Source organism: Rhodnius prolixus, unplaced genomic scaffold (assembly GCF_049639745.1).
Source record: "Rhodnius prolixus isolate KJV_2025 unplaced genomic scaffold, Rpr scaffold_1, whole genome shotgun sequence".
In the NCBI taxonomy this organism is placed as follows: domain Eukaryota; kingdom Metazoa; phylum Arthropoda; class Insecta; order Hemiptera; family Reduviidae; genus Rhodnius; species Rhodnius prolixus.
The window spans coordinates 65,962,976-65,989,713 of NW_027411581.1; the positions used below are offsets into that span (position 1 = coordinate 65,962,976).

Consider the following 26,738-nt stretch of genomic DNA (forward strand, 5'->3'; position numbering starts at 1 on the left):
GTAAAGATAGCTCTATAACCGGAAGAAGTAGCAATGTTCTACACCCAATAGCTTTTGTGATATGGAAGGTTAAAGTTTGTAGATTTTCATATTCGTACAAAATTTCAAACTCTTATATCTCTTTTTGTATTTGTCAGATTTCATTGCATTTTTTACCGAAATGTAGAGAAAAGTTAGCTGTATAAGTGGTATAAATGGCATTTTACTAGCTATAATAGTAATCGTGATATAGAATGTTATATTTTCTATGTTTTCCACTTGTGTATTCGAAATCTTTCAAAATTCAATCGTTTATATCTCTTTTCGTACTAGTCGGATTTCAATGAATTCTTTACCGAATTGTAGAGTAAAGATAGCTCTATAACCGGAGATAGTAGCAATGCTGTTCACCCAATAGCTTTTGTGATATGGAAGGTTAAAATTTGTAGATTTTCATATTCGTACAAAATTTCAAACTCCAATATCTCTTTTTGTATTTGTCAGATTTGAATGAATTCTTCACAAAAATGTAGAGAAAAGTTAGCTGTATAAGTGGTATAAACGGCATTTTACTAGCTATAATAGTAATCGTGATAGAGAATGTTATATTTTCTATGTTTTCCATCTGTGTATTCGAAATCGTTCAAAATTCAATCTTTTATATCTCTTTTCGTACTGGTCGGATTTCAATGAATTCTTTACTGAATTGTAGAGTATAGATAGCTCTATAACCGGAAGAAGTAGCAATGTTCTACACCCAATAGCTTTTGTGATATAGAAGGTTAAAATTTGTAGATTTTCATATTCGTACAATATTTCAAACTCTTATATCTCTTTTTCTATTTGTCAGATTTCAATGAATTCTTCACCGAAATGTAAAGAAATGTTAGCTGTATAAGTGGTATAAATGACATTTTCCTAGCTATAATAGTAATCGTGATATAGAATGTTATATTTTCTATGTGTTCCATCTGTGTATTCGAAATCGTTCAAAATTCAATCGTTTATATCTCTTTTCGTACTCGTCGGATTTCAATGAATTCTTTACTGAATTGTAGAGTAAAGATAGCTCTATAACCGGAAGAAGTAGCAATGTTCTACACCCAATAGCTTTTGTGATATGGAAGGTTAAAATTTGTAGATTTTCATATTCGTACAAAATTTCAAACTCTTATATCTCTTTTTGTATTTGCCAGATTTCATTGCATTTTTTACCGAAATGTAGAGAAAAGTTAGCTGTATAAGTGGTATAAATGGCATTTTACTAGCTATAATAGTAATCGTGATATAAAATGTTATATTTTCTATGTTTTCCATTTGTGTATTCGAAATCTTTCAAAATTCAATCGTTTATATCTCTTTTCGTACTAGTCGGATTTCAATGAATTCTTTACCGAATTGTAGAGTAAAGATAGCTCTATAACCGGAGATAGTAGCAATGCTCTACACCCAATAGCTTTTGTGATATGGAAGGTTAAAATTTGTAGATTTTCATATTCGTACAAAATTTCAAACTCTAATATCTCTTTTTGTATTTGTCAGATTTCAATGAATTCTTCACCGAAATGTAAAGAAATGTTAGCTGTATAAGTGGTATAAATGGCATTTTACTAGCTATAATAGTAATGGTGATATAGAATGTTATATTTTCTATGTTTTCCATCTGTGTATTCGAAATCGTTCAAAATTCAATCTTTTATATCTCTTTTCGTACTGGTCGGATTTCAATGAATTCTTTACTGAATTGTAGAGTATAGATAGCTCTATAACCGGAAGAAGTAGCAATGTTCTACACCCAATAGCTTTTGTGATATAGAAGGTTAAAATTTGTAGGTTTTCAAATTCGTACAATATTTCAAACTCTTATATCTCTTTTTCTATTTGTCAGATTTCAATGAATTCTTCACCGAAATGTAAAGAAATGTTAGCTGTATAAGTGGTATAAATGACATTTTCCTAGCTATAATAGTAATCGTGATATAGAATGTTATATTTTCTATGTGTTCCATCTGTGTATTCGAAATCGTTCAAAATTCAATCGTTTATATCTCTTTTCGTACTCGTCGGATTTCGATGAATTCTTTACTGAATTGTAGAGTAAAGATAGCTCTATAACCGGAAGAAGTAGCAATGTTCTACACCCAATAGCTTTTGTGATATGGAAGGTTAAAGTTTGTAGATTTTTATATTCGTACAAAATTTCAAACTCTTATATCTCTTTTTGTATTTGTCAGATTTCATTGCATTTTTTACCGAAATGTAGAGAAAAGTTAGCTGTATAAGTGGTATAAATGGCATTTTACTAGCTATAATAGTAATCGTGATATAGAATGTTATATTTTCTATGTTTTCCACTTGTGTATTCGAAATCTTTCAAAATTCAATCGTTTATATCTCTTTTCGTACTAGTCGGATTTCAATGAATTCTTTACCGAATTGTAGAGTAAAGATAGCTCTATAACCGGAGATAGTAGCAATGCTCTTCACCCAATAGCTTTTGTGATATGGAAGGTTAAAATTTGTAGATTTTCATATTCGTACAAAATTTCAAACTCTAATATCTCTTTTTGTATTTGTCAGATTTCAATGAATTCTTCACCGAAATGTAAAGAAATGTTAGCTGTATAAGTGGTATAAATGGCATTTTACTAGCTATAATAGTAATCGTGATATAGAATGTTATATTTTCTATGTTTTCCATCTGTGTATTCGAAATCGTTCAAAATTCAATCGTTTATATCTCTTTTCGTACTCGTCGGATTTCAATGAATTCTTTACTGAATTGTAGAGTAAAAATAGCTTTATAACCGGAAGAAGTAGCAATGTTCTACACCCAATAGCTTTTGTGATATGGAAGGTTAAAATTTGTAGATTTTCATTTTCGTACAAAATTTCAAACTCTAATATCTCTTTTTGTATTTGTCTGATTTCAATGAATTCTTCACAAAAATGTAGAGAAAAGTTAGCTGTATAAGTGGTATAAACGGCATTTTACTAGCTATAATAGTAATCGTGATATAAAATGTTATATTTTCTATGTTTTCCATCTGTGTATTCGTAATATTTCAAAATTCAATCGTTTATATCTCTTTTCGTACTTGTCGGATTTCAATGAATTCTTTACTGAATTGTAGAGTAAAGATAGCTCTATAACCGGAAGAAGTAGCAATGTTCTACACCCAATAGCTTTTGTGATATGGAAGGTTAAAATTTGTAGATTTTCATATTCATACAAAATTTCAAACTCTAATATCTCTTTTTGTATTTGTCAGATTTCAATGAATTCTTTACCGAAATGTAAAGAAATGTTAGCTGTATAAGTGGTATAAATGGCATTTTCCTAGCTATAATAGAATGTTATATTTTCTATGTTTTCCATCTGTGTATTCGAAATCGTTCAAAATTCAATCTTTTATATCTCTTTTCGTACTTGTCGGATTTCAATGAATTCTTTACTTAATTGTAGAGTATAGATAGCTCTATAACCGGAAGAAGTAGCAATGTTCTACACCCAATAGCTTTTGTGATATGGAAGGTTAAAATTTGTAGATTTTCATATTCGTACAAAATTTCAAACTCTTATATCTCTTTTTGTATTTGTCAGATTTCATTGCATTTTTTACCGAAATGTAGAGAAAAGTTAGCTGTATAAGTGGTATAAATGGCATTTTACTAGCTATAATAGGAATCGTGATATAGAATGTTATATTTTCTATGTTTTCCATTTGTGTATTCGAAATCTTTCAAAATTCAATCGTTTATATCTCTTTTCGTACTAGTCGGATTTGAATGAATTCTTTACCGAATTGTAGAGTAAAGATAGCTCTATAACCGGAGATAGTAGCAATGCTCTACACCCAATAGCTTTTGTGATGTGGAAGGTTAAAATTTGTAGATTTTCATATTCGTACAAAATTTCAAACTCTAATATCTCTTTTTGTATTTGTCAGATTTCAATGAATTCTTCACCGAAATGTAAAGAAATGTTAGCTGTATAAGTGGTATAAATGGCATTTTACTAGCTATAATAGTAATCGTGATATAGAATGTTATATTTTCTATGTTTTCCATCTGTGTATTCGAAATCGTTCAAAATTCAATCGTTTATATCTCTTTTCGTACTCGTCGGATTTCAATGAATTCTTTACTGAATTGTAGAGTACAGTTGACTCGTCATTTTACTCACTAAGCAATGATATTTGGGTTTGATTGTATAAATTACATTATTGATTTATTACTTTTTTTAACATAAACGCCACACAATCATATTTGGGAAAGAATTCCTATATGGAAAAGAAATGAATTTATCAAAATATTGGTTACTAAAAGTTTTGTAATAAATTTTGAAAATTCCCAAAAAAATAAACATAATGTTATTTGCTTTATTTAAACCAGTTAAGTGCAAAATGTTCTCTCTTCCTTTCTAGTTATTGGAATACTACGTTTGTGATATAAGTAGGAGCCCAATTACCTGTCAGTACCAATTAAATTTAATATTTCTTGGATAGAGCTTACTCATTACAGTCTCTTAAGCAGATTTTTTAAATAGCTATCTATTAAGTTCTGGCTCATGATAATTCTATTAAATTTTCTTTATCTCTTATCGATAATCATGTAGCTTTTCCTAAATTTTCTTTATAGAAGGGGGCTTGAAATCCAATTATCATTTGTGTTTTCAGGTTTTGGGAAAATACTTCGTGAAAGATAATTTTAATCCTGTTAAATGTGCTACTAAATTTTCTCGTATATCTTGAGACCGACTAACCTTATTTACTGTACATGTTAACAACTTTACTGTATAATATTTTTATGATTTAATTTCTTTTAATCCGCCATTATTGATTATTTTTCGCGTACCACCAACCAGCAACTCGCGTACCACAGGATGGGAAATGCTGCTCTAAGCTATAAAATAAACATTTACTGTTAAGTAATTACATTATGTTTATGACTCTATGTGGTTCTAGGACGCCTTCAAGACAGATGTCGGGAAATCCCGGCCCCTACATCCCGAGTTAAGATGGATATCTGCCTACACACAATTCCTCTTCCACCTTCTCTAACTTGGTTTCGCTACCTTGGAATACATACATATGACCAAACAACTCACATGGGAAAACCACATACAAGACAGTAACGACTTGAAACAGTCGGAACAAATTACTACTATGTAAGGCAGACGATTCAGCTAATACTACTAAATATACTACAGTTTACTGGTGCAATTACAGGGACTAGTTCAACAAAACTGCAATTCAAAGAAAATTTTCAGTTTTTTCAACAACAACAAATAAAGAATTCTTCGACAAATTAACAAATGCGCCATTTTATTCAACTCTTAATAATAATCTGAAAATTCTATAGAAACTGAAGCTGCTCAAAGAGATATTGAAAATTCTGTAAGCCTCTACTTTTCATTCAAAATCCAAATCTGTTCAAGAAACGCTGTTGCCTTGGTGACCAACCAAACTGAACTATAACCGATTCCAGCAAATGTGATTTAACCTAGAATATCGTATAACAATCACTTATTATATATTTTTCTGTAAATTGTGAATAACAAATAAATCAATTATAGAATAACGCCATTCAATTTCTGGTAAAAGTGCTAAATAATTAGATTTGAATATTACAATCCCAAAACTGTCACTGTCATAGACACTTTTAAGTCCATTGATTTTTTTTTTTCCTATATTGTACACATTTTATAAAGTAATTTAATAAAATAGTCTTTTATAGTCAATAAATGTCACTTTTGTTTGATTACTGCTTCAGTTTAACTTTTGATTCATACTGATTATTGTATAAATTTTGAAATATGTATAAAAAATAAATTTCTTAGGAACATATTCTCATTTATTGTTTGAGTAGTTCATTAATTATTATAATATTCGTTAAATATTTAAACATGTTCCAAAAATTTCAGATCTCGAGGTTCCTCTTTGCTCTGCCAATAGATTTCTATTGCGGGAATTTTGGCCAGAAAGATGCTGGACGTTTACACGAAAAGTTTCAAGTGCCTATCCAAGGGAACATCTCAGTTCATGGCCCTGTAGGGGTGACCTCGATCTTCTAGAGCACAATTTCATCGTAAGTTCTTTACTAAACATAAAGGGTGGATTCACTGCTTGTCCCGTCCAGTTACTTAACCTTTAGGAAAAGCTCCTCAGAAAGTTGTACTTCTTACTTAAATCGTCTCTCTTAAGAAGTTCCAAAGCGGGAAGCTAGCCAGCCAGGGGAAATCCAATTTCTGATGCCAAAGCCTCTGGCGCTTTCTATTGTCCTCTCTAGACGTATACAATGGAATGGAGTTTAATATCAAGAATAACATCGTTCCCGGCTGAGGGCTCACTACTCTCGTCATGCCCGAACAATGGACCAGGATTCTGTTGATCAGTTTAACCCTTACCTGCCCAGTACATCGCTTCAAAATTATTAATCCTTACATTCTTTGAGCGAGCAAACAAAAAAAGAATAAAAACAATCATTTTTAAGAAAATATTAACAATAAAACTTCAACTATTTAAAACTAAAACTAAAAAAGAAATCAAGGAAAATTTCGCTAGAGTATGGGAAATGTGAACAAAAGAAATAGAGAAAACTCATAAAAAAAAAAGAAAAAGGAAAAGCGGAAGTTGGTATTGTCAATACGCACCCAATACAATCAATCTTGAATGGTGGTAAATGTGGTATTACAATAAACCAATGTGACTTACCAATGGGAATGCCTTCACAAACCATGAATGTTAGAACAGAAATCATCAAGTAATGGTTACACTCTGTGAAATTGTATGTACCTTTGATTGATTACCTTCTTGTAAGGTTCCATTTTCTTTGTAACTATTCTATGTGGGAGAGGAGATCGATATATATATATATATATTTTTTCTAAAAAGTGTTTTATTACTACATTAAAAAAAAAATAGTGCTTTTTTATTACATTCTTTTGTTAAACTAGTGATAGAAAGAATGTTTGTAATCGTAAAGATTATAGATTTTTTAATGTAAAGATTATCGATTTTTTAATAGTAAAGATTATCGATTTTTTAATAGTAAAAATTATCGATATTTTTTTTTTATCGATTTTGTGTTTTCGTTCGGAAATATCAAGTCGTTACTGTCTTGCCATTTAAAATACAAAAAAAAAAAACCAAAATGATGAAACCAATAATTTACATTTAGAGACTTGTTTTACATATTTCATTGACACTTAACATAGAAAATCAAGTAATATATGTATATATAATTGAACAACAACAGAAAAACAATATAAAATTTATATGAAAAATTAGTGACTATTTTGGTGCTGAAGTTTATCTGCTAAATCCTCTGCTAAATGTACACGCACGTCTGGGTTTCAGAATTAAATTATTAATTATTATTAACGTAAGTAATAATATTATTATTAATAACCAACTGTGGCCGTTATGAGAGACAAATATTTGAATTATGACATTTTTTTTTATCTTTTAAGATGCGTGTCAGCACTGAAATGCGTGTCACAGGTTCGCCATCACTGATATAGTACGAGTATATATACATAGAAGTCTCGAAACTTTTATTTGAAACAATTTGCCAGGAAAATTGTATTAATGGTACTTATTAAGAGAGAAGGAAGGTTATAAAGCGTCGATTTGTTATTGGAAGATCTACAGTTCGAATCCTGTATGTTAGAACAAAAAAAGTGTTGATTAATAATGTTGCCCTGGCAACGAGATCCACTTAACCTAGACGGGCGTTTAGCGCGACTGTGGAAATAGGTGTTTACTTTTCATTTTATAAAATTATTATACCAAGTTATTAGTAACAACCTTTTCAAAAAAAAAGTAATAATCATAATAATTCAGTAGAGAAAGTTGTGCTATTTAATAATAAATAAATAATATTGTCTCCAAAATTAATTCATATAAGTACGCAGATTGCTGTAATGTTTTACAGCGGTTCTAAAGCACCCTCAAAAGCAACTATGGGCTGATTCTTGGAAATGTAATCCATTTTAGGGTAAAGAGTTTAGAACCCTAGAAGGGAAACCACATCTAAGTGAGACTCCAGTCTCTATCTATCTAGTGCAGAGAAAGGGACCTTTATTAAGCAAGAACTATTTAGCGTGGCACGGCCACAGGATACCTGTCCACCTCGTAATATTTACACTAAGAATTACAATGGAGACTGGAGAAAGTAGCTGTTTAAATCTGAGCCAAAAAAAGATCTATTACTATTTTTTCTAAAATTGAACTCAGAAAATTTGAGTCATAATTTAATTTCTTTTCACTTTAATGGAAATATTATTAAATAATTTTTTGAGATTTAAAAACAGTGCTTTAAAGATTAATTTTCTAGAGAATCAAGATATCTTAATTTCCGGTAACAGTTTCACAAGTTACGTCATGAATTTCTAATGCGCAAGGTATCTTATCAATAGTGAATTCTAGTTACCATAGTTCCGGTCATAACAAAGATTTACCCTCTTAATTTGGGATTATTGAATAAGGGGATAAGATACTAAAGTGAGAGAGAGGAGAGAGAGAGTTTACTTCCGTGATCCTGTTCAATAAGATTGTTTGCTTGTTGCATGTTTCCATCCCAGAGTAATCTATATCGCATGTTAGTACGGGCGACTGACTGGTAATAAAGTTACAGGAAGAAATTTGGCAATAAAAAGTATCTGGAGTAACTACTCACACGATATCCTCTGTACTACTATTTTAATTCACAAATTTTCGAAAAACTTAACTATAAACAGGAAGTGCCACTTTACTGGTTAGATTTTTTCCGTCCTTTAAATTTTTTTTTTCAGTGCACTGCTGGTCTCCGTAATGTACTCATTAAAAACAACCATGTCCATTCACTGGACAGTGAATTGTAATGAACACCTAATGGATAAAAAAAAAAAAAAAAAAAAAATCGAAATAGCTAAACAGCTGGATTCGAACCTGTAACCTTCGTATCGAAAGCCAGTATTCGCTAACCCCATGGCTACTCTTTTCTCGGCTGTTATTCTCCAAAACTTATGTATAGTTAACAAATACATTACTTCTAAGATTATTTCTACGAGAGTATTTGCGTGGGTTTGTGGGTAAAAGATTCCTTCTAAATTGATATAAAGTAAATATACATACGTTAAGATATACATCTTAAAACGTTTGAAATTTGAAAACAATTTGTAAGTTTGAGAACCTTGAGAATAATAGTAAAAGAAAAATGTTTGGAATCGTTAGAGTGCAAAAGCAAAAAACGAGTAGCCTAATTTTTTTTTTTTGTTGACTAGGCAAACATTTATATAATATATTCTATTCTTACACTTTGTAGACTAATAAAATTAGTGCCACTAGGGTAATGGAATTAGTCTAGTTAGGGTCTTTATTTATTTAGGAAAAACAAAAAAAAATTATAAAGACACAAACGTTAATTTTATTTAAAATACCTATTTTATACCTTTAAATATCAACCTTTTTGAGGTCTCTCTCTAAAAAAAAAAACAAAATGTTTAAATTAGTCAAATCACAAAAGAAACCTCTCGGTTTTGTTATAATTCTGTGTTTGATGATGAAGGCTTTTGAAGTTATTTAATTCTCTTGGTATCACCTTTCTGTTTTTTACAGCTTAATTACCAACTTCACACCCACAATTGGACCTACAAACACAGAGATGCATTTTAAATTAAAGTTCTTTTCATTAAAAGTACTTTTTTTTAAAAAAAATAAATAAATAAAAAGTCTAAGTCCAGCAAAATTAACCAAAATTCAGACAAGAATAAAAATGTTTTAAAAGTACTGTATAACTTACAATAACCGTACTAGAGTATTTGCACGATTAAGAACTACAGGTCAATTACAGTATTTCATTAAACATCAGTAACAATAAGTTTATAATCAATCCAAAAATTTGTCTGTCAATTTTGTGATTTGAAAGTGTATGAAGATTTACCACATATATTGTTTTTATTTGTCTAGCGCAATGGTCGCCAGAGTGGTCTATATAGGACCCCCCCCAGGGGTCTATTATAATAAAAGTAGGGGGGTCGATCCAGGAGGTCGAAGGAAAAACAAGTTCGAACCCAATATGCTTGCAGAGAAACACCAAGAGCACACCCATCTCATTAATTAAGAAGCAATACTGTAGTTACTTTACTTATTATTTTTACTTATTTATAATTACTTTACTTATCTATATATAAAAAAATGAATGTCTGTCTGTTTGTACTCGATAGATTCAAAAACCATACATCCAATCGCCGTGAAAATTTGGGAAATTATTAGGTATATCCCCGGGAAGGTTTTTGAAAAAAAAAATTTTTAAATCAGAGTTGGGGTTTTAGGTGCTCCCGAACAAATATCCCAAAAATATCAAAATAATATTTGTTAAAAGTGTAACCATGAAAAACAGTTTTTTGCAATTATTAATACGTGAATAAATTATACCGAAGATGGTGGAAAATCCATTAAACTAAAAGAACTCAACAATACTATTGATGTTGACGTTGGGTAGTACCATATTCTCCATTACTACTAAAAACGTATAACGCACACATAAATGCTGAGTACAGCAATTCAGTGAAAGCTATAAAATATATTTGCAAATATGTGAACAAAGGAAGCGATATGGCAGTGTTTGGAGTGGAAAATACAACTGCATCTAACGATGAAGTCATCCAATATCAACTGGGACGCTACATAAGTAGCAATGAGGCCGTATGGCGTATTTTATCATTTTCCATTCATGAACGATATCCAATGGTTGTTCATTTAGCATAAAATGGACAGCGTATGTATTTTACATCAGAAAATGTACGTGCAAGAGCAATGTCATTATTTAATAAATATTAAGGTTGTATTTAAAAGTTATAGCCGAATTAGAATGAATGCAAGAAAATGATTATAGAAGGATTACGGTGATTTTAATTTAGGTTAAAGCTATAAGGATGGCAGGAATATAGAGTGTACTGAACCATCCATTAGTTGGTAAGTTTGTAGGTAAATAGTTGTATATAGTAGAGGGATGAATGTGTGTGAAGCGAATGTATTTATAAGTAAGAATGGAGAGTGAGTGATATTCTAATGATAAGCACCTAGACGATGCTGGGCTCTATGGCGAAAGCCAAAGCCAAAAAAAAAAAAGGCAAAAAAAATTAAGGTATTTAAATTTCAAAATTAAGATATTTTTCATAAAACTATTGGTTACACAATGTATAAAATTACTTTAATAAAATGTTTAAAATCATAAAATAAATGTACAAACACAGTATACCTAATAGATAGTTTTATTTTTAATTAACTGAAAATTACTTTTATGATGGGGGTCGATGGAGATTTCTGAAAAATTATATAGGGGGGTCCATGATCAGAAAAGTATTATTGAATTAGACAGAAATATTTAGAAAGGTGTCCTTTTTGTATCATACTCTTTGTTAGGTTCAAATGATAAATTTATTATAAATTATGTTTTTATTTATTTAAAAGAATGTCTGAGAAGGGGGGGCCCAACTTTATTGATTTAATTTTAATTTGCCTATTTATTCTTAATTTTATATAATCTTTTTTATTTTTACTTTTTTAAATTAGTATTTATTTAATGAAAGTTCCTTCTTTTTTAACTTATCTTTGCTTTTCTGTTTTGTTTTTGTATTAGTTTCTTTGTGTATTCATTAGCTCAATTCATTGTTTGTGATTGCACAAAACAAATAAATAAATGTAAAAATTGCCATCAGAGTGTGCTGACAACAACTCTACACAACCTGAATGTTAGGTTATAGTCTGGGAAGGTTTAGGCTGGAAACATAATGGAGCGGCGGGCAAAGCGCGCGATGATAGCTGCTTCAGATCAAAGAGAGCGACGAGCAGCGAGCAAAGATTCGCATGCACATAGTGACGAGTTTAGTCGCGTTCTCCTTTTGACAAAACAAGATGGAGGAACTATTTTTATATGAAAATTCTTCGTTGAAACTTTGGTATTTGCAGCAGCTTAGTAGTAGGAGCTGCAGTTGTACATGACATAAATAAGTCTAGAAATGAACTTGGTGAATTTCATCACTTGTACCAACAACTTCGGGAGCATCCTGGCAAGTTTCATGCGTATTTTCGAATGTCTATATCAACATTTGATTACATACTACCCCCGTGTAACCCCATTAATCAAAATCAAATTTTATTGTTTTTGAGTAATACAGCTCATAACATGAGTTAGGCACAATATAGAAAAATTAACTAAATTATTAACTAAATACAAATCTGTGTAACCCCATTAATCCTAGCAGTTACTTTAAGATAAGAAAATCAAAATAAATAAAAATAAAATAGAAATATATGCAGATAAAAAGAAATTAGTCAATTAAAAAAACACAATAATTTTATTAAATCACTACTCCATGATTTGTCGTAAATTAATGTTGTTCATCTGAAAAACTGGAGTAGTAGGACGCTACAGAAGAAGGATTGGAGAATTCGTCCTGATCAGAAGTAGTAGGACGTGAAAATGTAATTTAATTTTGCCTAGTATTTAGATGAAAGTTAGCATTAAGGGATTGAGAACCAAATTAAATGTAGCAAAAATTGCCTGAATTCTCCATTAACTACTAATTGTTAATTAATTTAAACTATTAATTATTAAAAACTATTGTAGCTTCACAAATACTAAGGCCCCTCAGAGGTTTCTTTAAACAAACTAAACCAATAAATGTAACAATATCCATAACCTTTGAAAAATAACCTTTACAAATTGAGCGCGATGAGAGCGAAGAAATCAAACATGTCATAACGCTTCGCTCCACTCTCTATAGATAGCGTTGCTCTATCTTCGCTTTGCTCGCCACTATGCGCGGTCCCATATGTTTACTTGTGTTTGATTTCGCCGCTTTGCTCTTCGCTATCATCGCCGCTTTGCTCGCCGCTCCACTATGGTTCTAGCCTTAGGGTACGTTTACAACGGAGCTGTGAGTATAGATGATAGCTGATAGAGTAAAATATAATCGCTGATTAGTGTGCACAACGGAGCTGTGATACATGCAACATGTCGAGTAGTGAAGAAGAGTTTTTATTGTTCACCAGCAACCAAATGGTATATTTAAAAAAAAAAAGATGTAGAAAATATCATGTACATACCATAAATAAAAAAACGAAGTACTTTGGGCGAATTTCACTATTTATATAAGGAACTTAGAAATTATCCGGATCGTTTTTTTGAATATGTGAGGATGGGTCCAACCACATTTGACTAACTTTTAGAAAAAATAAGGTCAAAATTAAGAAAACGTAGGAAAAATTGTCATGGAAATCCTATAACTATAGAAGAAAAACTAGTGATAACTCTGAGGTAAGGTTATATTGAGGAAAAACAAATAAATACACATAAAAATAAATGTAAGCACGATTTAAAAAACAAAATATTGTTTAAAAGTAAATAATAAAATAATAACCAAAAATAATGAGTAAAGACAGCACTAATTAATTTTTCTACCTCCATTTTGAAGCTCCGATACTGGAGTTCAGCTAGCAGAAAAATGAAAAATTCAATTCTATCATCTATGCTCGTTTATAGCAGCGAGTATGAGTCACTAGTCGAAGCTTCGTTGTGCACGCTCACATAAGAATGTACTAGGTTATTCTATAAGCGCTGATGCATCACTGCTATCATCTCAGCTATCATCTATGCTCACAGCTCCGTTGTGAACGTACCCTTAGCGTCACTTTTGGAGTGCTTACATTACATAGTTCGTTAGAATGTTTTCATAGTGTTCAGTGACGGTGACAGATAAACTAGTAATTTAATTTATTCTTTACAGGTATTATATTGTTTTAATTATTTATGTATTGTATTATATCTCTTTGTAATGTTTTTGTATTAATTTATTTATAAAACTGTATTCTTTCCAGAATAATAAAATCTGTTTCAAAAAAAAAAAAAAAAACCGTCTTACATAAATAATAATAGTACCGTATAACTTCATCTGAGAAGATCCGAGAAACTTCTCAATCATAGATAATAATAACAATCAGCAAATCGATAAGATCTATTCAGGAAAACTATCTCTCACTAAATATATAGCAAATTATATTACTCCATTGAAACCCTGATAAGTCCTGATAATGGCGCCCGTATGTCTGAAAGTTAACTCATTTTCTCTCCGCTACGTCTCCTCCTTCTAGAATAGGGTAGGTAACCTCCAATAGCCAGTCTGACCTTTTGTCTTTCTAGAGCATATCTTCTGGAATTTGCCAGTAAACTGTCACAGTTTCCTTCAGTTAAGTTCAATGGTTCAACAAGGGTGAGACTAGGCTTTTGTCTGACTGCAATCTGGATGATTCATGTTATCTGTAAAAAAGCATTTAGACAACCTTAAAAAAAATCTTGAACAGTTAAGTAAAAGGGTTGATTAAACCCAAAAAAAGGTATACAAATCAAGCAAGTACATCCAACATTACATTCATGGATATCTTTTAAGTAATTTCATTGTATTAAATTTTCATTCATATTGTTTAGAATATGAATATATGTAGGTTTCGTGACCGTAAATTATTCAATTAAGGATTCAAAAATTGGCGAGGAATCGGTCAAATAAAAAAAAAACTCGTCTTTTTGCCAACGTTTCGACAAATATATTGTCTTATTATCAGGGTCTGGATATTACAAATACAAAAATACAAACAATTTAGAGAATCAGTAACACAGTAAATCAGAAATATAAGAATAAAAATAAATACGTACAATAAATTCTTTATAATTATTGAAACTTACGTGGCTATGCGGGTTGGTTGAGTTACAGAAACTAAAAGCCAGAACTGGAGAACAGGTTTATACTCGTATATACAGATATAGCGGGACTTAAACGGGAATTTTGGTAATGACAATAAAGAGATATGACAGATACAGTAGACTAATTACTAAGATATTGGGAAATTTCTTTTTATACAAAAACTAATTGATCTAATTGTTTAGAATTTATTAAAAGTGACAGACCCTTATGCTGGCCATTTTCAATATATATGATCAGTGAAGATTAGCACACCTTAACTGTATACGAGGTATCAAACTATTACTCAATAAACCTTTAAATAAAGGCCCTAAGAAAATTAACAATGGCGGAGAACAATAGGAGAACAAGAAACATGACCCACAATTTTCTTTTACCCACTTCCCAAGCAAATAACCATTATTCCTAATTTTCTGTTTACCCTTACATTATTAGTGTAGAAAACAAGACATTAAGTATAAATATATTTTATTTTCCAAGTTTTTATTGAGAAAATTTTTTATTGCATAATTTGAAAACTTCATTAAATACCAACGGTGGAAAAATTAGTAAAAAAAAATAGACTTTTATTTTTCATAGAAATAATTAACTAATAAAGTATTGGCCAATCAAAGTAAAGAATGGAAGTGTGAAAAGTAGGATGGGTCTGAAGAACCAATCAGAAGCGAGAACTATTTATTAAACCACGCCTACCCTCCCATGTATGTCACACCATGCCCTCTTTGGCCCGTAATAAAATGGGAGTTCTAAAGTTTATATGTTTGTTGGAGTATTGTTATGTGTTATGAACAAAAACAAACAAAGCTACAGCAGTTGAATGGTAAGACTATTTTATATCTAATTTGGTAATTTACGTCTTAAAAGATTCGCTTAAAATTCTTTAAACTGATATGTATCTTTAAAGGACTGATTTTCTTTGGCGATTTCTCGAAATTGAATCCATTCATTTTTTCTAATATTTTCACATAAATTTTCTTTTGGAATTTTGCTATTGAGAAATTGTTATGTTAGGGAAACTTTGCCACTCAGGATAATGCTCTTATTTAATAAGAAAATTAACGCTATTTGATGCAATTAACTATATCTGTCTTAAGATATTTTCTATTTCAACTGAATTAGGTAACATATTGGTTCATTGTGCAGCAATAGTTGAAGCTTATCAGTAGGGAACGGATTCGTATGTATTTACATATTTTTTTCTAGGCAATTTACAGACGTTTTTCAACTAGAAGTATTCATACTGACACTTTTTAAGCCGTTTGAGTCTACTTTTATTTCACATATTTCCACATATTTGGATGTTATCGCATATTTATACATATTTGATTAAAATAAATAAATATTTCTACATATTTAATCAAAATATGTACATATTTTTTCATATTTTTCATTTGGGGCATATTTTCATAATTGGGAGGTGGTTGACAGGAACTGTGAACCACAGACTGTAGGGCTGTGAATCACAGTGGATACAATGGTTATTGTAATTTACACAGAATGCTGCTAAACAGTGACGGGCACTTGTTAGTTCTTTGAAGTTGTCTGACGTTGTCTGTTCTTTCAGCTCGTTCGTTGAAGTGTCCAATTCACTTCGTTCGGTCACTTAGTGTATTCTTTTTTGGGTGAAATGCCACGAACATCGGCCTCAAACAAATAACTGGTTGCTAAATATCTTCGCGAGTTTCCAGCAGAACTTTTTCGAAGTGATGGAGACATTTTGTACAGCATAGCTTGTGACAAGCGCGTTTCTTGCTCTCAACGTTCCCAAGTCACCCAACATATTGCCACCGGATCGCACATAGAGAATAAAAACAGAAAGAAAGAGAGGACGTCCTATCAAGCCTTCCTTACATCTCCATCATCAAGTAAGTCTACTCTGAGTACAGATCTGGGTCGGGCTTTGGTTAGAGCAGATATCCCTTTCCACAAACTTAAAAATCCTCATTTCAAAGGATTCTTAGAGACCTATATTGAAAAAAAATGCCTGACGAGAGCACTCTGCGGAAAAACTACCTGGAAGATATCTATAAAGATACACTAACCAAAATTCGAGAACATATCAAAGATGGACCGATTTGGGTGTCAATTGATGAAACCACTGACGTTGAGGGCAGGTATATTGCCAATGCAGTTATTGGAAAACTTGACAGTGATGCTGATGTGGATTCAAAGCCATTCCTTTTGAACTGTGAGGTTCTCTAAAAATGCAATCATTCCACCATTTCACGATTCTTCGATGCCTCAATGCATATCCTATGGCCCAGTGGAGTTTTGAACGAAAAAGTTCTTTTGTTTCTCTCTGATGCTGCCCCCAACATGGTCAAGGCTGGGCAATCTATTCAGGTATTTTATCCTAAGATAATTCATGTGACGTGTATTGCTCATGCCTTGCATCGAGTAGCAGAAACTGTCCGATCTTTGTTCAGTGACGTAGGTTCCTTAATCTCCTCGGTTAAAAAAGTGTTCTTAAAAGCACCAAGTCGCATTAAAATGCTAAAAGATCTCTATCCAGACTTGTGCCTTCCACAATATTGACAAGATGGGGTACTTGGCTGGAAGCAGCTCAGTATTACTATGAAAACTACAATAAAATCAAGAATGTCCTTTCACATCTCGAAGACGAAGCAGTAGCGATAAATACAGCCAAGTCTTTATTCGAGAAACCTAATTTAAGGAACGACCTTGCATTCATTTCTGACAATTGCGTATTTCTTGCACAAGCCATTACCCAACTTGAGTCCCAAAATGTTCGACTGACAGAAAACGTGTCCAACGTTAAAAAAGTCATCGAAAAGGTGGAAGGAATACCTGGGAGTAAGGGAGATCTGATCAGTTCAAAACTGGTAGAAGTACTGAGCAAGAACAAAGGGTGGGAGACCATCTGCCAGATTTCTGATATTATCAGTGGAACAGAAGTCACCTCAGAACATCGTGTACCCTTTACAACCAACGAGATAACTTCTTTCAGCAAGGCACCTATAACAGCTGTAGATGTTGAACGATCTTTTAGTCGTTAGAAGTCCATCTTACGCCCAGATCGTCGTCACTTTACGTTCCAACATTTGAAATTTCATGTGGTTGCAAACAATTTCGAAGAGTGAAGTTTTCAAAATTGAAAATTTAACACATCTTTTTATAAATAGTAAAAATGTTCTTTTCTTGTATAAATAATTATAACTTGCCCCCCCCCCAAAAAAATCCATTTTCATAAAAAAAAAATGTCCATTTTACTTAAATATTCCAGAAAATATTTTAAGAAATCCACATATTTTCCACATAATTGACGAAAATAAATGCATATTTTATTTAAATATTTGGCATTTTTAAATACATAAAAATCCGTTCCTTACTTATCAGCATTGGTAAGCCACATGGCCGGGCGTGCTTCTCTTTTCTTAAAGAAGCTTTTCTTAAGCTTTTACTTTGGGCTGTCTGTGGATTTGATATTAGGGATTTTTTGAGATAAATTTTCGAAGGTTTTCCTAGTTTTTCTTTCTTTCACTCGTCTTTTCCTTTCATAATTTGAATTTATTTATTAATTTTATGCCTTCTATAAAAGGAAGTATGGTAATCGTTTTTTTTCCCCGGAAATATCCAATTTGTGGTCCTCAGTATACGAAAAAGAGGATTTTACAAATCCGGAAGTAGTTTTCACCAAAAAAATTACACTGTTCAACTTTGATATTCAGGGCAAATGGATGATTTGAACTTCCCTTTTGAAACTTTATTTTAAAGATCTTGGATTTAAGTAGAAGAGCCCTGACGTTGTATAAGGAAAGGGAAGACTAATTCGAACTCGACTAACTTTACTTCTTTTGGTGGTTGCGGGGGGGGGGATTAAAAGAACTTGAATTAAAATTTACTAATTATTTTCCAGAATAAATTTGCAAGCTCCATTCATATGTACATTAAATTTCATTTTATTTTAGCGTCTTTACGCAGAAAATCATTCACATGGTCTAATTTTATGTTTTTAAATCATTCTTAAAACAAATAGGTAACAATTTCATTGTGGTTATACTAAGTAAACAATGCCGTATTGTACTTCAATTGATTTTTTTGTTTTTATCCAATCAAATCACTGAAGTAATTTGTGTGCATGTTTTTACATGTAAAGACTTGTTTTTTTTTCACTTGAAATTTTAAAAATTTATTACTGTAATAAAAAAAAAAAAAAAAATTAAGGACATATTTTCTACATGGTTTATTTTTCCTTCATTCATATTCTGGCACCCCTTAGCCCCTTTAGATATGCCCAAAGGAATTTCTCCGCTACCTTCCATAGGATTTTTTTTAATTAAAGGACTTGCTCACGTTGTGGGAAAAGACAGGAATTCAGGAAGGAGTAGGTGAATTCCAAAAATTGTTGTTAGACACAAGGATGGGTGGGTTGTTGGGACTGTTTAACTTGTTCCGGCTGCTCAAGATCGTTCGCCCGCTGGATAGTTTCCGCTTTCTTTCTTAGTCTAGAGTAGCTACCAGAACTGTGGAATAAGATCATATGGATTCTGTATGGACTTGAAAATAAGGTGAAATCGAATCTGTACACCAAACTCAATAATCTACTATTAATTATGGATGAAAGTATAAGTGATACAAATAAACATGCGTCTAACGACGGATAATCGATATTTACTGAAATATATGTTCAGGAAATTAAGTTTTACGATCTGCTTAAACTTGAGATGTGTTTTATCTGGACTATTGGCTCCCGTATTTTCCTAGTACTTCCATGGAGAGTTTGGTACTCTTAATGGATCTTGAAGGGAGCCATGCTTTTAGAACATCTAAGGTGCGTGGGAACGTGGCAAGAGTGGATGGCCAGGTAAATTGGGGAAGAGTGTATGGTAGAATCCCCCTTGAAGGAGGTTTCTTCAGGATATTAAGGGATAACAACTATTGAAGTGAGTTGGCTGCAAGGAGTCACAACCCTGATCCCTGACTGCTAGACTCATTCTTCATCGCCTCGAACTGCCCTAAGAGTAGTTTCATCACGTCGAGGGATAACAACCATTGAAGTGAATTGACTCCCAGGAGTCACAACCCTGATCCCTAACTGCTAGACTCATTCTTCATCGCCTCGAACTGCCCTAAGACTTGTTTCATCACTTAGAGGGATAACAACTATTAAAGTGAGTTGGCTCCCAGGAGTCACAACCCTGATCCCTAACTGCAGTTACTCACTTCTTCGCCTCGAACTGTCCTAAGACTTGTTTCATCACCTACAGTTAGATGCTGTAAAGTTTTTACCTGCCAATTGTAGAGGATGGACTCACTCTAATGAAAGATTCCAGAACAGAATACCTCTTTTAACTGAAAAAAAAAAAAAATAGTTAAAAGAAAATGAAACGGAAATACCCCTACGAGGTACTAGATTTCCCAATATGCTCTTTCAATTTTTCAAGCAGCCAAATCTTTTACGTCTGTCTACTACTGGCATCAATGTTAAACTTTTCTTATCGCTTCACACACCTGAAATAACTCAGTGAAAAAGACAGTTTCTTTTCACAGAAACCATAATCAGCTTTCATGAAAAATCAGCATTCTTAAATTTACCATCAAACAGATATTTCTTTTTATTACTACCAACTTTAAAAATAATCAATTTTTTTTTTCTGGAAAGGGAAGATTCCAGAAATGGACTGATTCCCTAAAAGAAAGTAAAACTAATATTTGTAAAAGTGACAAAAAGAATTGAGTATATTTTTCAAACCACCCTCCCAAAAAACGAATGACTTTTCATTCGTTCTTTAACAGACAAAAAATTTCCTTTTTCCAATAAGTTTAATCATTTTCTATAGCTTTTCTTATGCTCAAAAATACTCAATAGACGATGATAATTAAAGCATTGAAAGCAAAAGTAAGTTTACAAAAAATGCCAGTTAATAATAAAAAAAAAACAATGGGGACATTCCCAAAAAAAAAATACGATATTGACATGTTTTTACGTTGGTAGCCCTGAAATTAATCAAACATGTGGAAGCATTTTTTACCCAACACTCGTTTTGTTTACTATTATAATGAATATTTTTCTGTTGTTAATCAATGAATGAAGTTTCACTTTTATACTCTTAGTAATTGAAAAACAAAAAACTTTTTGGCTCAACAAAAATTTATAAATAATCACCATGTGACACTTTTTTTTTGTTTGTATCGTAAATTTAAAATATATAACAGTTCTAGAAAAGTATTTAAGTTAGACGGAAATTTTTTGTTTTAATTTCCACGGCAGAAAGCTTTTCGAATTCTAGAAAGGTGAGGCAATATCTCCGTTCGAAGTACGATTTCGCTGAACTTGCCAGGTATGTGACAATTCTTGAGGTAACAATTTTGTTTGCTTTCACAATGAACAAACGCCATATCAAACTGTGAACGACAGTTACTGTGTTCCAGTAAGATGTCAGTGGCAGGACAGGACATCTCCTCTGTTGTAGGAACTGTAGAGAGGTTGAAAACTCCAGGGCCATGTGCTGGGAAAGTTTCCGCGAATAATGTGCTTCTCGGCGTCATCATCACAACGGGGGTAAAAAAAGCTGGTAAAAAAAGAAAAAGAGCATGACGAAATATTATATACAGGGTGACCAGAGTTATATGCTCCACCCACTTTTTTTTTAACGGCGGGAAATTATTAAAAAATAAAAAACACGTATTTAATCATTTTTAGTCTAGTTTATTTTCAGTGATTGACCCATTTTTTTTAAACCCTTGTATCTCGAGATACAGCATCCAACTTTTGTTTTTCAAATGGAACGTTATATTTTTTGTTGCATATTTTTATAGTACTTGAGCTCCTAAAAAAAACAAAAAAAAAAATTTTGAAATCGGTTAGGTTTTTCAAAAGTTATGGTAATTTAAAATATGAAAAACAAATTTCAGTTTACTGTCAAAATTACGTTATTTTTTTTTAAGAATCTGTTCAAACTGGGCACTATCAACGGATAGGCAAGCCAAAACTCTGGACTCCTATTAATAAATGATAATAGATAGTTTCATTTTAATTAACTGAAAATTATTTTTTATAGGGGTCTATGGAGATTTCCAAAAATTATATAGGGGGGTCCATGATCTAAAAAAAGTTTGGCGACCCCTGATCCTATGTGGGCCTAAAAGAGTTCTTTAGGCTCTATGGGTCACCTGAAGATCCTCGCAGATTCACTGGAGATACTATACCCCATTCGTGGACTAACTGTAGAGGAGTACCAGTCTGCTATAATCTTTTATAAAAAGAATACTACTGCCTTTTTTGTGGTATTAACTTCTTGGTTAGTTTCTTATTTGGTTACTTAATCTGAGTAAATAGCTCATGTTTCTAAGACTAATCTATATTATCCACTAACTTGGCTTAGCATCAAGTTAGAGAATCTAAGCAGATCCGCTTATAGTATTAGTATTGTAAATTTTGGGTCGTTGCAGCACATCTTTGGCAATAAGGATCAAGAAAATTTAGCCCATACCCCAGTTCTTTTTCTTGCAAAATTGTCAAATAACTTCTAGAGAAATATTATTAATGATTCAATCACCTATGCAGATCACCAATAAGAAAAGAGAATACATATGTTAATGTTTGGCCAAATGTTATTTTTATTAAACTGACAGTAATATTAAGATTAGGATAACTGTAAGATATGGAGTACAGTCCAGGTACATTATCCTTGCTAGAAGTAGGGATATTGCAGAGATCAGGAGAAGAGATGTCGTTAGCGGGATGCCCCCGCTATCCTACGAACTCTCATGATAACCTCCGTCGACTTCCTCTGGAAGAGAAGATGGTATAGTGATGATAGGTAGACACCTGAGTGTCTATGTACGAGAAGAGGGGGTTTCTCGAAAGATCCCGTGGGAATACAAGCTACAGTTCTATCTGGAATTCCATATTACATTGTATTAAAAGGAATTTTTTTTTTTTGATCAGATATCTCGCAGAAATTGGTTTTTCCATTTTCCAAGCTGTTTTTCATATTGTGTTTTTTTTCGATTTTGGAGTTCGTGGTCCTTTATTTGGGCTTGCGTATATGCTCTCTGTGCCATTGGTTTAACAACTTAGTTAACCAGAAGAATGTTGCTATAGATCCGTTTAGGCTAGACACCCCTTCCATTATTCCATTCTATTCATGGATATACAGACTTCTATTTATAGAAACTACTCGATCACAATATCAGAGACAACGATTTGACAGGAAATGAAAATGTACAGGTTGTCAAGGTAACCATGTTGTTTGTTGGAATCTCAAGCACAAAGCTCATCCAGCCAGCAATGAGTAAGAATTGTACATTGTACATTGTTGAAATTAACGAACAATAATGGGACAAATTTTCATTTTGTAGCTGAATCTCAAATTCTCTGCTCATATCGACTTGTCCAGGTGGTTGAAGATTTAATTATATACATGACCTTCAGGAGGTAAATACACTATGCAAAATAATGGTCTGTGGCACCTTATTCTTACGTGAATAAGTACAATTTTTTTTTAATACATCAAAGAAGAGTTACTGAATGTTTACTAGTTGAAGAGCACATCTTTATTTCTCTCTTAAATGCAATTCTTTTGAATCAGAGCATCCAATGAAATAACGACTTTTGAACTTGTTCTCCATTTTCCATTACCCCTACTATTCGAAGATTTCCTAACAAACGGATTGTCTTTGCAATAAAACAATTTCGCCTAACAAATTACAAAACCCAGATTTCAATTATTGTTTTGAATATTAACAACATCTACCGCAACAAAGTTTATCTCTCTCTCGTTTACTTCTTTGAAGTTGCTCGTTGCTGGATATTGCGTCATCTACTCAGAATTTTAGTCTGTCTTATTTCCTCCCTCATCCTTTAGATGAGTAGGGCGGTGCTCCCTACTCTTCTCCATTCGTCCCCACGTCCCTAGAAATCACCTCATTATATAGCACCCTCCTCTGACACATTTCTTCGTCTATTGTTCTTTTCCAACCCTACTTCCTTGCTTTGAATTTATATTCCGCTTTTCACGCTTTACTATTTGACAATAAAATATTAATCTATTAACTTGTCAGCTTTTTTTTTCTGACACTAATCACCTAATTATGTCAATTTTCTCAAAACGACAATCTCAAAATCAATCACTCAAGACTTATTCCAAGTTTTTTTTTCCAACTTTTGAAATTTAGCAATTAATTTGAACCTCAGATTATAAAGGTATATAAGGAGATATGTCGTCAACAGAGGCAACTAACAAACATACTTTACTATAAATATTTCTCATATTAACTATTAAATAAAATCCAAAGCCTAGACCGGGGATCGAACCTACTAAACCAACAATACATCTAAGCATTGCGGGTCTAGTATCTTAACCGCTCGGCTACCGTGACCGGGGATTGCAATGTACTATAATAGTCATACTTAGAAATGTTATCTACTCCAAACTATTCTCATTAAATTAGTTATGAAATCAATAGAGCCAAAAATACTTTGCTATAAAAATAAAGTTAAAGGTCAATGGATTGGAAAGGTCAGATCAGTAATAATTGATGGTTGCTAATCCTCCTATAATTTTGATCTTTATCGCGGTTTTCTGACGATAAAACAAAGATTACCTTTTTTTTTCTTCTTCTTCTTCTTGAACTTTCTCTGACAAAAGAAGGGGGGATGTCTACTGTCTTGGAAGAGAATTGAAACCTGTGGGAGTACTTCTTCATTCATTAAATTTTTATCAATGCTACCTTCAAATATCATATAATTTTACTTCGACTACAGTCATGTTAGAAGATGGGCTTTAACTTATGACGTCAAATCATTTAAAAATAATTGTCTCAGAGATCCTGGGTTCGAATCCAGCTGATGGCTATTAATTTTTTTTTCTCTCTCTCTCTCTAGGCGCTTCTCATAGCTCATTGTCTGATGATGAACAATGTTGGCTGAAACGAGAGAGGAACTCCCTGAAAATCGATAGTGTTTTTAGAAAAAGCTCCAGGTGACTGGTGACCTCAGATGTTGACCTTAGTCTTTAAATTAATAAAGGCTGACTTTGAACTGCAACAACAAACGATAAAGGTTTATCCTATCGTTAAATTAATCGCTAAAAACAATCTTTTATCCTTTTGACATAAGTTGGCTTCAATTATAACGTTGGATTTCTACGATAGGAAAATGTGAACTCCTTCGAACAACAAAACGAACTAAGTAGACATCAAATCAGACCAGATATTTTCTGCCCAATGTCAGCCTCCTCTCTTTTTTATTGGTAAACAAGACAGATTTTGCAGCTAAATATTATTATATACAAAAATGATTTTTTTTTTTCCAGTTTGATAAATTAAATAACCTTCCATATGGTTGCCGGAGTAACATTAAACTTGCTGCAAGGCTTATTTTAAAAAGAGGTCGATTGGCAAGCTACCAAACAACTTGAAAGGAAAGGACTGAATTTTCTTTATTGTTTGCCGACAATGATAAATTTTTATCTGCAACATTTGTTTGCATTAATCGAAATACTTGGTTTACAATATTATTCTATTTCATTACAAGATCCATTAGTAATTATTTGTTATTGTTAAAAGTTTGTAAGTTAGAAGTTATTGTGAACAGTATTCTTTAGTTACTTTTTTTGTACATGTGTTATTTAGTTTCGAGTTTCTCTCACTAGGGTAAGAAAGTAATGCTGTTAGGTTTGAACCCCTACAGCTCTATTTTGTTGACAAGAGAGCAGTTTAGATCTATGGTCTAAGACAGTGATTCTCAACCATTGTGCCGCGCGAAAGTTTTTGAAGTTTGCCGCCAAATTTTAGAAAGACAATAAAAATTATATATTAAATTGTAGAAGACGATATGAGAGGAGCATTATCATTTATACGACCAAATATAAACTGTAATTATAAAAAAAAAAACATTAAGCTCTAATTTCTCATTAAAAGTATTCTTATTACAATATTAACTTGTAATTAATCCTTTAATAAACATATACTGTTGTGTTTTGTAGTACATATTATTTTATTTTATATTGAAAATAAACATAAACTATTTTACACAGTGTATTATTGGGATAAGTAAAATACTTTTAAACTTATCTTATTGTTAGTGGACGAGCCAAATTTTGATAGTCCAAGAGTTTTCTGAGTTTTTATTGTTCAGTCTAAGAAAAGCCCAAGGTAGCCAGTTCACAACTGGAGGAGGAAGACTGGAGAAACTAGAGGAATACGACGAAGAGTGAAGGTGATGTTCTTGAGACATTAAGCTCAAATAGCTCATTTCTTGGACCACTGTGTTCTCCGGGAGGAGTAGTGTAATTGCAGATGTCTGTAAGCTATTGCAGGATCATGATTGGTGGATAGTAAGGCGGTGTCATTAGCGTATATATTAGGATCAGTTGGATATGTCTGTGAAGTGTAAATCTATTAAAGAACAGGATCCAGAATGCTGCCCTGTGGAACACCAGCTTTATGCTGAAGATCCTATTTGCACTCAAAAGTACCTGCGGTACACATAAGATATGGAGTAAATAATATGTGGCTTTCACTAGAAGAATAGTGTGCCATACTCAATCTCAAGACCTGCTGCGCCAGTAGCACTACAAGAGTGGATGCAAAGAAGTACCTGACTGACACGCTGGACATTGCTGTACAGTACAGGAATGGTGACGTCTAAATCCAGATTGATGGTCTCAGAAAAAAAACTTGAAGAGGATAGGTTTGACTGTAACTTAGTAAATACAACCAGAAATAATCAAAAACTTAACGAGTGGATTTTTTTCCCACTTTTCTGAGATCTTTTTCTAATGCAGTCATTCTTCCAGGGAAAGTTCTTTTGGAAAGTTCCAGAGAGAGCGGGACACATCCTGCACACAGGCTCCCCTTTAAACTACGATTTCTGTATCAAGTATGTTCTTGGGACTTATTTATTGAGCAGGACGTGACTTCCCCTCCCTTTTTTGGGGGGAAACATGTCTCTTCTTCCCAAAATACAGGTTAAAATTGTCCATACCAGTGTAACGTCAAGTTTTTACCATCCGATTGATAACCTGGAACTAATCAGGATTTAAAA

The 26,738-nt window shown here is 32.4% G+C and overlaps 1 protein-coding gene across 6 annotated transcripts in view; it reads left to right on the plus strand.

Moving 5' to 3' along the window:
• LOC141446172 (uncharacterized) overlaps positions 1 to 26,738 on the plus strand; it is a 159,694-nt gene that overhangs the window by 91,763 nt on the left and 41,193 nt on the right. For 2 of the 6 annotated variants that reach the window (XM_074112641.1, XM_074112644.1), the window contains exons 1-2: positions 20,692 to 21,027; positions 21,119 to 21,261. The exons of 2 other annotated variants lie outside the window; for them this stretch is intronic. In XM_074112641.1, the coding sequence (XP_073968742.1) occupies positions 21,123 to 21,261 (139 nt within the window). In that variant the 5' untranslated portion in view covers positions 20,692 to 21,027; positions 21,119 to 21,122. Of the gene's footprint in view, positions 1 to 20,691; positions 21,028 to 21,104; positions 21,262 to 26,738 lie in introns of those variants that run through there. 2 more of the 6 variants (XM_074112642.1, XM_074112646.1) reach the window with 2 other exon arrangements.